The sequence below is a fragment of the Centruroides vittatus genome, unplaced genomic scaffold (genome assembly GCF_030686945.1).
Source record: "Centruroides vittatus isolate TY-2023 unplaced genomic scaffold, ASM3068694v2 contig_6, whole genome shotgun sequence".
NCBI classification, from domain to species: Eukaryota; Metazoa; Arthropoda; class Arachnida; order Scorpiones; family Buthidae; genus Centruroides; species Centruroides vittatus.
In genome coordinates this window covers 257715-276260 of record NW_027122364.1, presented here as the reverse complement: position 1 = coordinate 276260, position 18546 = coordinate 257715, and the positions used below count along the sequence as shown (strand labels likewise).

The 18546-nt window shown below is 28.1% G+C and overlaps 1 protein-coding gene across 1 annotated transcript in view; it reads left to right on the top strand.

The window, feature by feature from the left end:
- Positions 1 to 18546, top strand: part of LOC136979242 (death-associated protein kinase 2-like) — a 34183-nt gene extending 15637 nt beyond the window's left edge. Inside the window, exons 2-3 of the mRNA XM_067275186.1 lie at positions 16247 to 16468; positions 18486 to 18546. Of these exons, the coding sequence (XP_067131287.1) occupies positions 16247 to 16468; positions 18486 to 18546 (283 nt within the window). The remainder of the gene's footprint in view (positions 1 to 16246; positions 16469 to 18485) is intronic.

Below are 18546 nucleotides of genomic sequence, written 5' to 3'. Positions count from 1 at the left end.
ATACAATTTAAACTCATGTAAAGGAAAAAATATATCTGTATAATTGTGTAAGTATAGTAAGAATTAAAGAATGTGTTGTTTTTGTTTGTCATTATAACATTTAAAATAGTTTTTTAAAGATATCAGCTATGAAAATATTCTAAAATAGAATGATGATAATTTTTTATTTGCTTTAATATCTTCCCAGCTAGTATATTTGTGTTTCTGATTTTGGAACCCTGGTTAGACGTATTGAATATTAACTAGAACAACTAGTGACTCCCACTATAATGATATAAACAAATACAAATTAAATATGATTATAAATTCCTGTATTCTTTACATTTAATTGAAATATAATACAGGAATTGCATGTCTACTAGAACTGAAAAGAAGAAAAATATGCCAAATTTTGAATATATTAAATTCCATCTCTTGATATATTTATCACAGAGAAAATATGTAAGGCAATTAAAATTTTTAGTTTAATAGACTTTACATATTTTTTCCATGACTAACCTCATAATTTTATATTTTCAGTTTTAGATGAGATAAATATTTTTCTTAGTATCATTTATTACTTAACTTGCAATATTACAAATTTTAGATCTATCTAGGAGAAAATTTCTATATTTCGAATTAGAATTATAAAAATCATTTGCTGATTTAAAAAAAATGTTGAAGGACGAAAGTGTCTTTAAAACAGACTGAATTATAGAAAGGACAAGAAAAGTCTATCCATCTTGATATTACCACTGCAAGTTGTGTAGAGTTTGCAGTGAAGCAAGTAATCACTTGAAATGAATTTCTTGTAATAATTGTATTTTTATTTATTGATATAAATAACATTGCTCATTGTTTCCTCTCAGTAAAGATAAAAATTGAGTTGTCTTTTTCTGAGTTCTTTTATATACAATAAACTCAATCAATAAACTGCCCAAAGAAGGCCTTGAAAAATCTACATTCCTATGATATTGACATTAAATTTTACTGTAATTTTTAATTTTTGCAACTTCCCAAAATGTTAAAATTCTGTTTTTTTTTTTTTTTTTTTTTAATTTCTTCTTTATCCTAATTGATCTTAAAGTGAGGTTTAGAAAATAACAGGATAAAAATCCTGTTATTTTCCAAAGACATCTTTGAATAGCAGCTAAGCTACTTCCTTAAATTTAAATGGAAAAAAATTAATATTATATAACTAAAAACTACGAAATAAATTCATAGAATATAAATAACTAGCACATTTGCATTAAATTTTGTTTCCATTACTTATAATAGAAGTAATATGCAGGTGTTTTACTAACAATGATTTCCGTATATTACATGAACTGTCTGCTTAGCATATGTAGTACAGTACAGTACATGTGTATAATGCATCAGATGCTGGTTGTTAAATATTATAGAAAGATGGTGTATAGAAATATTTTAAAAGATGTTAATAAAATATATTTTATTGATTGTAATAATTCACTTAATAGTCTGGATTAATTTTTTAAATTTATAGCAAAGGCTATGCTAACTGTTTACATCTATTTTTATATAGTTCTGTTGCAACTTAAGTTTAATTCTTATTTCTATAGCTTATGATTCTATTTAAACTTTTGTTTCCAATATGGTTTCCTATTGTTTCCAAACTTTTGTTTCCTTTTTAAAAATGAATTGCTTTTAAAATTTGTTTGAGTTGAAAAGATGTTTCACAATTGCTGCAAAGTTAACATGACTTTTAGGAAAATTTATAATATTTTTAAAAAACTTTTGAATGATCTGTTTTTGTGTGTTATATGTATAAATACACACAACTACAAAATATGTTTAACTGTTAAATTTCTAAATATATCAAACATCCTGAAGCCCAATAAATATATAGAAACGTAACCAAACAATTGCCTTAAATAATCAGGCTATAAATCAATCATTAAATAACAGATTTATAGCCTGATTATTTAAGGCAATCATTTGGTTATGTTTCTATGTTAAATTTTTTTTGATGTCTGATAAACATTTATTTAAACATCGTTTATACATATATACTACAATACGTAGACATTATTTTTCTGAACTATTTTTGTCCTGAACTAAATCTAAACATAGATATTCATTACTGAAAATAAATTATTAGAAATAGAACGAGATGTACAATTCCACATATTTAATTTACTGTTCTATTTTCCTATAATTGTTTATTATGGCTCTCTGATGGAGATTGTAGATATGATAGGCACTCAAAATATATGAACAACTTTTTATCAGTTAGTTATTAAATCTATTTAAAAATTTGTGTTAAAACAATTCCGATAATGTATGTATTTTAAGTTTTGAAAGTAGTATTTTTATAATTTAAAAATTAAACAATTTTCATTTCTAGATACAATATAAGAGTCATTCAAATTCTCAGAGAGAGAGTTAGATAATTATAGGAATCAGAATTGCTTTTTTGTTTTAGAATTGCAACAATCACAAGGAATTATTTTTTTTGGATTTTTGGAATTGTAAGAATAACCAATTATTTGAAAATGTTTTTGAATAATTTTTTATAATGTAATATTTTAAGTCATAACAGACATTAAATTAGCCTATACCAAAGCATCATGTTTTGATATACTATTATATTTATATCAGATATGGGCAAATGCGGCTCTTGCTGAAAGTGTTAATCTCTGTTTTTTTATTATTTTTACAATTTTATTTTTATAATTTTGTGAAAATATGTTTATTAAAAAAATTTAATATTTGTTTTATATTATATTTATATTATATAATAAAATTGCACGCCTTACCGTACTATCCGCCACGACAGTACAGAACTGCGGCTCCCACGCATTTTCCAAAACTTACATTTCGGCTCCCACTGAACTCTTGCTTGCCCACCCCTGATTTATATGTTTAAAGCAAAACAGACTATGAAATAAATTTTGCATGTTAACTTGCTTAACAATAATTAAAAATTACAAATTTATCAATTTCTTTTAAATTAATCTATTTTATTCTTTCTTTCGATTAAGTTTGTTTATTCTGATTTAAATGTTCGATAATGTATATATAATAATATAAAAGACTACTGTGACAAATTGCTATTAATGTAGCATCTACAATTAAATACTGTAGACTCCTGATTATCTGAGGTTTCACATTTTCTAAAGCAAATCTGTAAGTGAATACACTGTACTCAGCATGATGAGAGATTGCATGTGGCCAATACTAACTGTGCCTATTTTAGGGGAGACAGGATGGGATAGTTCTGTGGTAATTTGTTACACGTGCAAATACTTATTCAGTATGAGCTTTGTCAGTTATAATACATCATATTTCTTTGAAAAGAGCATTTGTGTAAACAAAAGTAAACCTTCTGATGCTTGGTGATAATTAGGAAGTAGGGTAGGACCAGGGGGTGATCTATAGATTTGATAGTCAGTTAGGGGCACTTGCCCTCTCCTGGGATTGAATGAAAAATTCCACAAGTTATAATCATAAAGTGATTGAGATATGTAACCTTACACCTTCAACCCTGGGACACTTTGCCTGTTTTTTTTTGTCTTGATGCAATAATGTTTTCTATAATCTACTTGTGAAAACCCCCAAAAATTAAATAATTACATAAAAATGTGTTGATGTAATTGTCTCCAAGGTTTGTTCCACCTTGGAAAATTTTCTGTCAATACCTGTGATCAGTTTAGATTTTTTACTTCAATGGAGACTAATTTTGAATCCCAAGGTTCTAGAAAAAACAGAGTTCCAAGCAAGTTTAATGAAGCCCTGAAAAGATATTTAAAAAAACCAGTATAAAAAAATTTTGATGTGGATAGTACTACCCTATCACCTCTAAAATAAGCACAGTTAGTATTGACCAAGTACAATCTTTAATTGTGCAGACTATATTTTTCTTGTACTGTAATTCATAAAAGAGAAGTTTAAAACCATAACTGTCTTACAAAATGGTTTGCTTTTTATTATTTAACTTAAAATATCGATAATTTGTCTCATATTAAAAGCATAACTACAAAAACATGCATTGCATGCATGCATGCATGCATACATAGAATTAAATGCCCTAAGAATTAAAAAATTCTTAGGACATTTAATTCTATGTGTAAATGACATCCATACTGAAAGGGAGGGAGGGGGTTATGACAAGTGGGACAAGGAGGATGGGAGGGATTGAATTTCAATGGACATCCATTTTATTTTATTAAATTTTATACAGTTTATGCATTTTATTATTCATAAAGTGATAAAGGTTTCGAGGGGGCTTCAGTTTTGTTAGATATCCAAAGAGGGGAAGAGTTACAGAAACTTCAAATTGGGACAATTGGGGGAGAGGGAGTAAAAATTTCAAGAAAAATGCAGACATAATTTATGGCCAGCCTCTTAAAGCTATTGTACCCATACTAGCTATATATTAAATGGGTAAAAATTATTGTTATTAAATTTACTAAGGTATATCACTTTTACACTTCATTTTATGAAATGTAAAAGATTTATGATATAATTTTTTTTATTCAAAATTACGAATGTAGCTGTTCATTTTATCCAAATTTATAGTTATCTGAGATAGCATTGATCCATATTACCTCAGATAACTGGGGTTTCTACTGTAGTAATAAATTATTTTGTACATACATGTATATGAACAATATGTTAATTATTAAAAAAATTGATATATTTTATTAATTAAGATTTTACAGAGTGATTGATTGTTTTTTGATTTTATAATTTGATTTGAATATATCTATATTTTCCATGTGAGAAGGTCTGGATGCTTTAGCTAACTGGCTATTTTAATAAAGATTGAACCTTTGTGAAGAACAAACCAATAAGACATATAATAAAGCAAAAAAAAAAAAAAGCTATTGGAACCATTGTAAAAATATCTTTTATTTTGCATTTTTCAGCACTAAAATTTTTAAATTTCACTTTGGAAAAACTTAAATTTACAATAAAAGTTAAATATATTAGTTTTGACTAATGTATCAACCAAGATAAGAAATTGAATAAAGGATGTGAATAGTCTGGTGTCTTTAGCTAACACTCTGTTAATCATTCTGTTTGTAAAGAAAATTCAACATGTTTTTTAATCTATAAAATAAAATATACTACAATTATCAATATTTTCCATATGTGAATTCCCAGATAAGTCATTAATATTGATCTCCATGGTTTCTTTGAAAACTAACTAGATATTGAAAAGTGAAATGTTTTTAATACTGCAATGAAAGAGAATCTGTCAATCTTTTTGAAAATACAAAAGTTAGAGAGAACATAATTATTTTTAAGATCAATAATTGTTATTAGAATTAGATAAGAGAGATAATTATGGTTTTCTGGATGGTACCGTGCTGTACATTTTAAAATAAGAATAGAATAATAATCTGTTGACAAGGTAAGAACAAAGAACTAAAAAGCATATACCAATCATTTTTATGAAAATGTTTTTATGGTAAAACATTAGTTATTAACAAATCAAAGATATAATTTTTCGAAACAATGCATTGAAAATCCAAGATGAAATGAAAAAACTTTGTAATAGAATTAAAAGAAGCAAATTTGCATTCAGAAGGATAGAGTAGTTAGTTGATGCAGTGTCAACGATTTATAGCTAGATCAACATCCAGATGTATTTGAACAGCTACAGTTGACTTTGCAGTCAATTTAGTTCACTGTTGTTTCTTCTGATATGGGTTTACTAACCTGAAAGCACTTAAGGTGATTGTATTTGATATAAGTTAGTGAGCTCCAAATAAAGCAGCTTTCTTTAAGTTTATAAAATTGTTAACAGATTGAAATTTTATTTTATGATGAAAAACAAAAACATTTTTCCAAATCAGTGTTTACATTTTGTGTTCAATTTCCAATTTAAATTACAAAGATTAAATATATTTTCATATAAAAAAAAGCATTAACAAAATAAATGGACGTAAAAGAGATACTTAAGTCAGGGAGATGCCACATAATATTAGAAAAAGCATTGAGGAACATTAAAATAATTTGGAATTGGTTAAGATCAAGTAGTAAGATGAAAAGATTTGCATATAAATAGTATAAATGATGAATTAAAAATGATCTTCAACCAGAGAAGATATATCATAAGAAAGAATTACCCTATGGTTACAATGGTGCTTGAATCACAGTATTACTTTTCTACTTGTGCGTATCATTGATATGTTAGCTGATACATTAAATGTGAACTAAGATAGTAATAGTTTTCTCAAATTATCAGTTATATTGCATTTTTATAATTAAAAACTTTTAAATCTAAATTGATGAAATAGACAAAATTGATAGAAATTTCTATAATATTTTGGACAAGTGCTGATAGTAATAACTCATTTCTTGAAGTTTATTTTATTACCCTATATATTATTTGAGCAAAACTGAATATTTGTGGATACCTAAATTAATCTAAATTATTTATGCAGATTATCACTGTGAAAAAAGTTTTGAAACCTGACAATTTTTATTGATTATAAATAAAATAATTCATTTATATTAAAATATAATATAGTACTAATAATATATAGTAGTAATAGCCTGGTATATGCCCGACATAATCAAGCAATTGTTTGGCTTTACAATACGCAGTTATTCGAATATTGCTACCCTCTAAACAACAGTTTCTTTGACAGGAATGAAAACTTTAATTTTCAAATACAAAGATTTGAATACTCAAGAAAAATCAAATACATGATTTGATTTTCTTACCATTACTCAATGGGGTTTATTTTCCAGAAGTTTGAGCAGTGCAGAGTCTTTGCATAGATCCCCTGTTTCTAAGGAATATTAATTTTAATAATTTATGAAACTATATTTTAAACTATTTATTAAATCTCCAAAGGTAATTTTATTGTGGAACTCCAGATTTTATTGGCAAAATTCTAGAGTTGTGCAGAACACAAACTGGGAACCACTGTTCTAGATATATGCATAATTTATACCTATCATATAATCAGACAGTTAATTGTAGATAACTACAACATTGAAAAGATAAGATCAGATGGAGGTCCAGATAATATAACTGGTAATACATCCTCATATAAATAAACTTGAGGTTTGAATCTAGTTCAAATTGATCTTTTCTTCCAGAATTTTATAAATTGTTGAATTTAATTTCCAATTATTAATATTAACAGAAGATTAAAGCATAATCTTTAGACCAAATTCTATAATTTAGACATTTTTACAATGCTTGAAAATAACTGATTCAAGTATGTGTTTTTTTTTATAGTTACCACTTAATATATGAATACAAAAACAAAATATTAATACAAATACTAATAGAAAATACTATTGAATAAAATTCAATTGAAAAATGATGTTTTTGTCAGGAAATAGTCACAGTGGATGATTCTTTGTACAAGTACAAAAAAAGTGGATCTATGAAACATGTGCTGGATATCAAAACATTTTAAGATTTTTATACACAATATAAATAGATGTTATTTGTAACAAAACATTTTAACATGATAAACATACAACAAATTTAAACAAAAATTATTACAGTAGTTTTTTTTTTAAAATAAAAAATATAACTATATATACAGTATATATTAAAAGGTAATAAACCAAATGATTTGTATTAACCCAATTATGGCAATATATTTAATATCTAATTATTAATAGTAGCAAAAAATAACAATTTAATTGTGACAATAGTTTGGTTTATTGTTAATAGCTTAGTGATGTTAATATATATTAAAATGTAATATACAATAAAAACTAACTTCACTGCTGGACAACATTGAACACTTAAAAGTGTAAGTTGATAAGATATAGCTAGAGGATTAACCTGGAAATAACTCAAACTTGACTAATGAATAAATTGGTCAAGATGTTCAGAAAGTTTCTTGAACTTTTCAGATTTTTCCACAAGATTCCTATAAATAGTGTGACCAGAAGTTTTTCATCATTGAGAAAAATGATTTTGCAGGTTGTGTTATCACATTCTGCCTATTGTATCATATTTGTGGAAGTAGTTTGACTTGAATTCTGTGCAACAGAATGCATTCCGATGAAATCTGCTCACAAGTGATGACCTTATGTGAATAGTACTATAGTCAGCAAAAGATAGATGAAATGACAGCCATTCCTAGAAATACTACCATCAATATCATTCATAATAGGAACAAGAGGACAGGATAGAAACTGTGACAACTTTTTGTAAAAATTGGGATAGGACGTCTGTCATAGATAGTAAAGGCAGTAATCAAACAAAATCAGCTCATTATAAATTATTATTGTCAGGAATCCTTGGAGCTAAATATACCTTCTGTAATATAATCTAATAATAATAATAATAATGTAATAATCTAAATAAACCTATCCACCAGATTCTGCAACAGGAGGGTTTTAGCTCCTGAAAAAGGTTGAAACAAATGTCTCTGACTCAAAAGCACCATCAGGAATGCCTGGTGTTCACTGGCACCATCTCTCCAAAGGTACTAATTTAAATATAGTAGTATTTTCAGACAAAAAGCAATGTTTTTTTGGGATGGTATGGATAATTTATCTGGGTCATATAGATATACACATGCTCTGATATAATCAGACTGCATTCAACATTAGTGTGTGATGCATCAGCAGCATAGAGAGACAGATTATGATTTTATCACTTCAATGGGAAAATTCAACGTTAAAATTGTCAAGTCAGAAGTATAGAGGCCTTTCTTGAGGATCTTCAGTAAGTCTTTCTTCCATGTAATATGCACCAGTTTGAATATAAAAAAAAAAATGGATATGTTAGCAAGGTAATGAATGCATCAATATGTAAAACCAGATGTTAATTCTCTGTAATGCTGATCAAGAACCATATCAAAATGCCTTCTTGAATTGAAGGAAAATGCTGGTGAGATACAGTGTAAAACCAGACTTCTTTTTCTTTGATGGTATCAAGTATTATGTTCATGTTAAAATCTTAAGTATAAAAAAACCAAATTTTTACACTGTTTTTGAGATTTCATATCAATATACAAGTATGCTTCCAAACCTTTCTATTAGCCACGAGTGTGGAAAATTATGTTCCAAGGTATGGAAAATGTCTTAGCTGACAAATATATCAAATATTTTTAAAATGATTTTAAATTATATTTTGAATTTTTAAAAATATTTTTAAATTCATATATTTAATTTTGTTTTATGGACTGTTTCATTTACATAAATATTATATTCTGACTTACAAACTGCCATTTTTAATGAAAATGTTTAGTTTAATGAAAAGATAACGTTTCAAATTAATGTTTGTTTATATATGAAGTGTGGTGTGATACAAAAACTTTCCTATATTTATTAATAAAAGAAAGAAAAAAATAATTTAGATCCAAGAATGTGGACTTTAGCTAATCGCAATGAAGAAAAATTTAATCAAATAACAACTCTAAAATAATTAGTTTGAATATTATCCAATTTGTTTGTTTATTACCTATATATTGATCTGATACGTAATATAAAAGCATAATATTCAGAAATAATCCAATTTTTTCTTTTTTTTTTGTTGATTTCAAATGTAACTAAAGTTTAATCTTCAGAAGATTTAACAAACAAGCATAATTTTTTTTATTAGCATTTATAAAAAGAAAAAAATTACAACTAGCTGCTCTGTTTATAAGTATTCAAGTTATTTTAGTGTTGTATTATACATTTTGAAAATAACAACTTGTTCCAATAACAAATATAATAAGTATTGGAATCTTAAGTAAGGGATATTTCTTCATTTGTTTAAACGAGTGATCTTGAACATATATTTCTTTTAATTGTGTTAATGTTTTTGAAATTGATCAATAAAGTTAATTAGCTTTTAATTACAAAAGACTCAAATTAAAATTTAGTAATAGAATCTGTTTTTACTCACTGTAAAATCATTGAATATCTAATTATAATAGTTATGATTAATGAATGAACATGAACTAAATTATAATAGTTAAATTAAATGCAAATTTTTTTATAAAATGTTTTCAATTATTTCATTCAATTTATATATAAAGTGTTTATGAAAAAGTTTCAGTTAAAGATAAATAATAAAATATGAAGTACTGTTACTGTTTAAAATAATTAATCAAAGTAATTTTTAAGTTTAAAATAATTTGATAATCCTAATTAATTATTTTAGCAAATTGATAGATAGCAGTTAATATTTATTAATTAAGAATGAACTTTCAAAAAGTACAATTATAATTGAAGTATTCTTTAAACACCTGCTGGTTTTGTTTTATGATATAGGTTAGTTAACTGGATAATTTCAATGTCATATTCTAAGTTTGATAGATGATATCAACACATCATGTTACTATATGTTTATTATACTGAATATTCATTTGATATGTATTTTACTTGCGTTTATAATATAAAATACCTTTACAGTTTTCTTTAATAATAAAGAATTTTTTTGAAAGATTATTTTGAATTTTATTGCCGACGGAATAGCATTTTTAAACTTCTTCAAATATTTAAAATGTTTGGAATGCCAGTTTTTATTTTCATTTTTCATATTGAATTTAAAGAAAGAAAATTTGTTTATAGCTTTGAATAGTTTTTTCCTAATTAGATATTATTTCATTTGTTTAATTTTTATTCCATTTGTAAGCTGAAGGATAAATTAATTAATTTAAAAAAATTTAATGAGGTTAATAATTTTTGAAAAATTTACATAAAAGATTACCAGTATATATGCATGTATAATGTAAATGTACCCAATATCAATAATCTACTTTTAAATATTATATTTATATAATGTAGGATATAATTTATTAAATATAAAATATAGGAAAAGATTTATCTAAAATATGTTGATACCAAAGAATTAATTAGTTTAAAAATCATAATTACAAATTCTTCGCTTCCTTATTAAGTATTTTTTTTTAATAAATTAATTCATGTTTTAATTACACGAGTTGATCTTATGAACTTGTGACATCAGTCAAATTTCATACCATTAAAATTATAATTGAAAACTTTATCTTTAGCTATTATAAAAAAAAATATTTAAAACTTGGTTATTTAATTATGAGAACAAAATCAAAGAAAAAAAAATTAATAGATTTAAAGGAGAAACAAAAGCGGTGAATATTATACAAGTAATATAAATAAAATTGGAAATTCCAGAGCTAATTGATGTTTAAATGCTTCAGTTATTTGTTTAGTTATTTTTTTTTAAAGTATTTAATGTGTTGTTTTCAGTGAAATGACAGGTGTCTGTAGTTTTTAAATTGATTAATCGTGCCATGTGCTATAACAATTTTTGATTTGAATTACTTCAATTAGTGAAATAAAATGGCAATTAATTCTTTTATTATGTATGACTATATTCTCATAATTGTTTTATATTAGATAATTTCATTGGAAAAAGTCTTGTTTTATTAAAATTGCAGTTTTAATTACAGAAGGAATGTTCTTTTTGAACTCTGTATTGTTTCATGTCGTTAGCAAATACGTAAAATAATAATCAAAGTTTGTTAACTTTTATTTCATTAATTAAACAGAGCGCATAAATTTTTTTTTTTTGCATTTTAACTTTTATTATCATATTCTATTCAACTTTTTTGTTTTAATGTGGAACAATAATAAATAAGTCAAGTTACATTAAATATCTTTGCCTTTCTTACATACCCAAGAAACTAAACAAAATTCAAATTTCTCAATTATACTATATACAGTATTATGAGAAATATGAATCTTTCATATCAGATAAGCATCAAATCTTTCCTAGGTATAACATTTATTCAGAATACTTATTTACATAAGATTGCAACTATTAGATATTTTAATGATTAAGATTTGAATACAAGGAAGTTGGTTGTTCTCTGCAGGAATATGTTTAGAGCTCCAGATTTATCTCTTCATGAATAACAGATTTATTGTTTGAGAGAGTATGGAAATTTAGCTCATTTAGTTACAACAATGGTAGAATAGATAAACTAATGTTTCAAATCAATCATGATATTTAAAGTAACGTCTTTTCAAAAATGATTCCTGTGTAATGTTTATGAGCAATATAGTTTATCCGTAGGAACATGCTTTTTTATTCCATAAAAAGTGCAAGGTTAGAAATAATTTAGCATTTTAAAAATATTAATAAATATTTAAGTTATATAACGTATTAAAGTTAAAACAGTAATATTTACTGTAATTTTAAATGCTTTGGTCAAAATTCAAACCAATACATATGAAACTCGTAGTTAGAGTAAGATTTATTCATCATCAACGTCTTTTAAACAAACATCTCTTTGTGCACTTGATCCAGTGCTCCGTTCAGAAGAAAAACGTGATAGATCATCAAGTTCACGTAAATTACGTGACGGTCTAGAGAATTCCGCCACTAGAATCGTCTGAGGTCAGTGGACTGACATACGACCGTACCCGCGATTGCCCCCACCGGCTTTGTATTTGAGTGTCCTTGTCATGCAGGAAGGACGACCTTCCCCGCTAGTTGAGGCCACTATTCCTTTTCAGAAATACTCTTTTGTATTTCGTCGAGAGGTCGTGACCTTTTCCGTTAGTTGAGATTCATCTTAGGATCGCTAACCTTTTCTCGCTTTTCTCACAATTAGGCGTTATAGCCAAGGGCCATACTGGCTATCGTGAAAGTTTCTAGCGTTTTCATTGGCCCCAGTTTTATTCTGGAGTAGATGCTTCACGTTTCCAGTTAGTTTTCTCACCACTCCTTCATCATAAACATCCTGGAAACACTTTTCAAACCATAAGATTACTTTATCTGCATTACGGATCGAATTTAGATCAGATATCGTAACGACGGATGTCAGAATAAAAAAGCAGTAAAAAAAAAGATCTTAACTACCGCATGGTTTACCAAGAATTGAGAACTTATTCATGACCTTTAGCGATATAAGAATGCATAATAGCATTGGTACATGACATCTGACACGGATGAAATGAACAGAGATGTCATGTTCCAGAAATATTGTTTAATACTAATAGGATGTTTGAAAACCTTTCTCTGATATTAAACAAGTTTCGTGATTGATTTATAGACTTAAATTTCTCAATTGTAAACAATACACAATGCAAATAATAATACAAAGAGGTTTAAAAATGTTTATTGTCACGAGGGTATCATCTTACACTTCTCTAAGAACAGTCAGAATTTTTCAATAAAATTTTTTTTTCGGGAAATAAGTGCTAGTTTAATTGGTTGCATACATAAGTTACTATGGATACATTGCGGTAATTAACCTACTTAATATCGGATAATTATCTATTTTGCATATTTTTTGTGGAAAATTGCCGGTTAAATGAATCTATCGTTTATACTCACTCGAGTCGAACGTTTTTAACATGTAGCAACTATTATATTATATATAAAAAAAGATTCCGCCAGGAAAAAAATCTATTAAACATCAATTAAATGCTAATAAATCTGGATTCTTTAATCTTATCGTCCATCTAAAGAATTCCAATCATTTTTGAATAATAAAGGTTTAAAAATGATAAATCAGTTCTGGTTTATTAATGTGTCTTTTTAACATGATATAGCATTAATGCGTGATAAAATTTCCTTTCGTCGAGAGGGAACATACTTGAGATTCATTATTCTAGTTCACCTTGTTCCTAATGTTGACTCGCCTTTTGTTGATCTATTGGATTTTAAATGTTGTTCTAGGACGGATTAACGTATGTCAATGCAACTAAATGGGGGAAAAAACAATTTAATAATATGTTTAAGAAAACTGTATCACTGTTTTATAATCGATACATAGAAAATAGTCCTTGTAGACTATTTTCTAATGATTGTCTATCTACTTAGAACTCGAAGGCCATTTCAACTCCTCCAGGCCAATACTGTATATCTAATTATCTTAGGCGGTCGTTCTCCTTTCGAAAATTTTCTTCATTTTTCTTACATTCCATATCACTTTTTTGCAAATCATGTCAGGAATATGTTTGTGTATGTATGTATATATATATACACGAATGCAAAGATCTCTTTCAGTCTAGTGGTAAAATAAGACTGTAGAATGCAGCACGGAAGTTCTTTATCTAACCGGTTATATAGTGAAAACAACCATATATTTCCATCCCACGCCGTATAAACGAGGAAGTCTTAAAGTACAAGGTGTCAGTTTTGTTGATATATAAACCCTTACCCGTTGACAATTTACAGACAACAGTTGGGAAACGACAAACAATGATTTGTCTCTGGAGCGGAAAAAAGGACAGTACGGTTCACTGATGATTTCACTGATTGTAAATCGTCGAGTCCGTATCGTTTCCAAGACGGCTATCTGTATACACGGTACTATTGTCTATCATCTGATCGTCCTATATATGGGTCACTTCCCTCCTCTCTGGTCAGGCTTCCTTTGACAGAGGTGAAATAGCTGGATGGTTATAGAGATTAACATTTTTTTTTTCTCTCTAATTTTCTTCCTTATTTAATAGGGTTAATGAACTCCGTACGAATTTTTAAATTAAAATCAATGTTAATTATGTTTTGATCATAACATAAACCGAGATTCTCGTAATAGACTAGCTACGGTTTTTATCTTTCTTGCATTCCTTCCTAGTTTTTTTTTTTTTTTACTTTCTTTAGTGGCAAGAAAATCGTGCTTTTTAGTTAAGCCCGGAGCTAACCTTAATTGCACCATTTACACAAAAGGTAAAGCTGATAAACTGTTTCTCTCGTTGTCTCGACTCTCTCTCCCCGACTTATTGTAACCATAATTCCTGTCCAGCGGAAATCTTTGTTAAACTGACATAGTTATTCATGCACATCCGGCACGAAATAGTTTAGAAAAGTGTTTTGAGCAAATCATCTTTAACAAAACCATTAGCGAGAAAGCCAAATTCTCTTTTCACTCGCCAATTAGTGACATAATTTATCGACATTTCTTCTTACAATTCGTGTGCATATTTTGTTATATAAATTCTTAAAATATTTCTAATTGTTTAACCTAGTATAATTTCTTCACACACTATCTAAAATTAAAAAAAGCATAAACATGGGTTGATTTTATTAGCGATTAAGAATATAATAAAGATGAACCGCGTGTGTTCTAAATCATATATTTTGCAATTATTTTTTAAAGAAAAAAATTAATATTCTAAGGTATCTTTCCAAATATTCCTCTTTAGTTAAAAAAAAAGGAAGGTAATACAGGAAACCAATATACACGTGTCGCCCATCAGTTTTCAAAGGGGTGTTCCCTTTGAAAACTGATGGGCGACACGCTCATTGATTTTCTTTTTTTTTCTTTTTCTTCAATCTGGAGGATATTGTACTTCAAAGTCTAGATGATGATGACCTTTGATCTTGTCATCCTGTATCAAATAAGATTATTTCGCATATCTGAAACGCTCATTTACACAAATTTCTAGGTTCCGGGTTTGTCTCGATTGTCTGCTTTTATCTTTATTATCTGATTTACGCCACGGCAAGTTTGGTTGGTGAAATCAAAGTAATCGATTTTTCTAAACAAATTTTAAACACGAATAAAGCATATTCCCGAATTATTTCAATTGAAACTTGTTGTTGTTTTGTAGAAAAATGCAATCAGATATTTAAAAAAAAATACCAGCCGTTTAAAATAGCAGAAATTATAAATAGAAACTAAGTTTTGAAACTATAATAAATGTCGAGACAGGAGCAATTGCTAGTTGTAATCTAATCGGGATGCATTCATTGACCTCTAATAATGTCTGAAGCCTGTTGGAACAATATTTTTTTTCTCTTGCGCCGTTTTTCTATAGGGAACAATGTGATGTCTTGACCAATTATCTGTATCTCTTGGACATCTAGTTTGACAGCTAGTACTGTTTGTTGGTTCGTTAACGACAATCAGATCCTCCTCCACACGTGACTAGTTCGCTCCACTTCTGAAAGAAAGGCGCGTTTTCATGAGAATTTTCACAAGAAAAAGAAAAAAAAAAAGAAAAAAAAAAAATAGAACTCTTTTCTGTTTTAATGATGTCCATTGAATGTCGCTTTCTTCAAAGATGAATTTTGTCCGAGAGGGGAAAAAAATTATTGTTAGCTTTCGTGATTCTACTGATTTATATTTGTTCGTCTGGAACTTTTTTCTACCATTTACAATGTCATTCAAAAATATATTATACAATCTAGAAAATAGGTCTATTATTTACAAAATTAGAGTGTTTTTAGAGGATAATTTTGAAGACTTTTTTAAAACATCTCCAGCCTGTTTGTTGCGTTTTATAACATATTATTTTCCAAATTAACTTTTAATAAATAAACAAATCTTTACCAAAATGTGAAATTTTAATATTTTTAAGTCTTCAAATTTATATTTAATATTTCTTTTTGCAGTGGTCAGTTTGCAGTCGTTCGAAGATGCGTTAAAAGATCGACCGGAGTCGAGTTTGCAGCCAAATTTATCAGGAAAAGGAAAACCTCTACAAGTAGGAGAGGCGTACCGATGGAAGACATCGTTCGAGAAGTGGAAATTCTGTGCCAGATGAACCACGACAACGTCATCAGCTTACACGATGTCTACGACAACGGTTCAGAAGTCATTCTCGTTATGGAACTGTAAGATACTCTCTTATCTTCCGTGCATTTCTCGTTTACGTAATATTCTTTAACAGTTACGGCACGGCTTTATTAACAGCGAGGTGGAATTTTTTAATTATTTATATCACGTCGGAGGCAACGACATTCGAGGAAAGGTTCTGGGAAGTAAATCCTACAGCCTGGCAAGTAGGGTTACGAAAAAATACTCGTCAAACTGGTCACCATTTGACCGTGACCCTCGTCAGACCGGAAGATAAGAGAGGGAAGTGATTAATAAAAGACACCCCTTCCGACAACAAACTCCATTCTGATTCATTCACAGCTTTTGTGTGTAATCGTCCCATATCAGTCCGTAACAAAACTTACCGTAAAATAATATTAAAATCCTTTTATCGTACGTGAAAATAATAATGCGGTGCAATATCCTGCCTTAACATATAACATGCACGTTATTTATGTTTTCATGCTTTATTCATTTCAACAATGATCAATTCATATTAAATAATAAATCCTGTCAGTATTAAATCTTGTTATTGATTTAATTTTGGCTCGTTTGTATTACCTCACTATTAAAAGAGAAAAAAATTCGGTCATATTGAAGATATTTATAGATTGTACAGTACATTACAGTTAAAATAGCGCTGTTTTGGGATGTCGGTACCTCCCTATGAATCAGCTACTTTCTAATATCGATCTTTGATCACGTGTCGTTTGGGAGGGAAAATTTTTTTCTCCCCTTTATACTAGTTGCAGGGTTAAATCGTGGTTTGTTTCTGGGAAGACGCTCGTTCTGTCTTTGTACCTCTAACGACGTAATCGAAGCAGGTTTCTATCTTTTCTTAACTGCTGCAGCATTGTACTTATAACCGGGTGCGGTCAGAAATCTCATCAGAATGCCGTTTTTTCTTTCTTCGTATTTTTGGACCGGTGCTACTGTTGTGGGTGTGGTTAGGGAACATGATTTGGAAAGAATATTTTTAACCACACCCTAGTTTAACTAGTAGCATCTCTGTGGTTTTCTTCTGTACTCGTACATCAATTTGTTCGGAAGACCATACAAAGTTGACTGTTTTTTCTTTTCTTTTTTCAGCTTGGTTTTAGCTAACATCATCATCATCTCGCGTATTTTTCTTCTTTTCGTACAGTACATACACGAGGCGAATCGACTAGTTCAGAAAACATACAAAGTTGATTTTCAGCCTGCTGCTTTTCACACGACCTTTTAGAAAAGCCATTTAGCGTGCAGGTGTGATGTGGGTTTCGTACCAGCTGTCATAACAAACGTCTGTTCTCTCATCTTTCTCGCATACATCTGCTTTCATTCTTTTATCTTTATCGATTATCCGTGCCGAAATGATTACGTGTTATTCTAGTATGAAATGCGATTAAGTCAACTGGTTAATTTGTCCCAAGCTTCTTTCCTATTGTTCTCTTGTTTTCTACAATATAAAATGGAAACACGCCCATTATTGCCACACTAATTAAATTCATACACGCACGGAAATTTTGAATGTCTTTTAAGAAAAGTCTTGCCAGCGACAATGTGACATAATTCATGTGCATGCCACCCTCACGCGCTTGTTGTTATGGGTCAATGTTCCTCTGTTGTGGATTATTCTCTTATCTGATTTCTGAGCAGAGATAAATAACATTCCATTAGTTTTCATTATATCTATTTATTTTCTTCTGTCTATTTATTTTATTTTCTCTCCTACTTAGTTTTATTTTTGAAAAACCAAGAAAATTGTAGCGCCATCTGTTGAGAAAAAAAATAAGTTTCCATCTTCAGCATATTTTGTAAAAATATTCTTTTCTGCTATAATAACAGAAATAAAATTTAATTAAAACAAAATAAAGTTTAAAATTAGTTTTATATTAATTAAAATAAATTTTAAATCACATGATGTAGTAAATTAATATGGTATTTTATATATTTTTAGATCAATTATTTAAATGTTTTGTACATTAATAGAAATATGCATATTATATCTGATAAAAATTATTATTAATTACATTTTAATTTTTATTTGAATAGTGTTAAAGGTGGAGAATTGTTTGGTCACTTTTCTACTATTCAAAGGATTGCAGTTATCTAA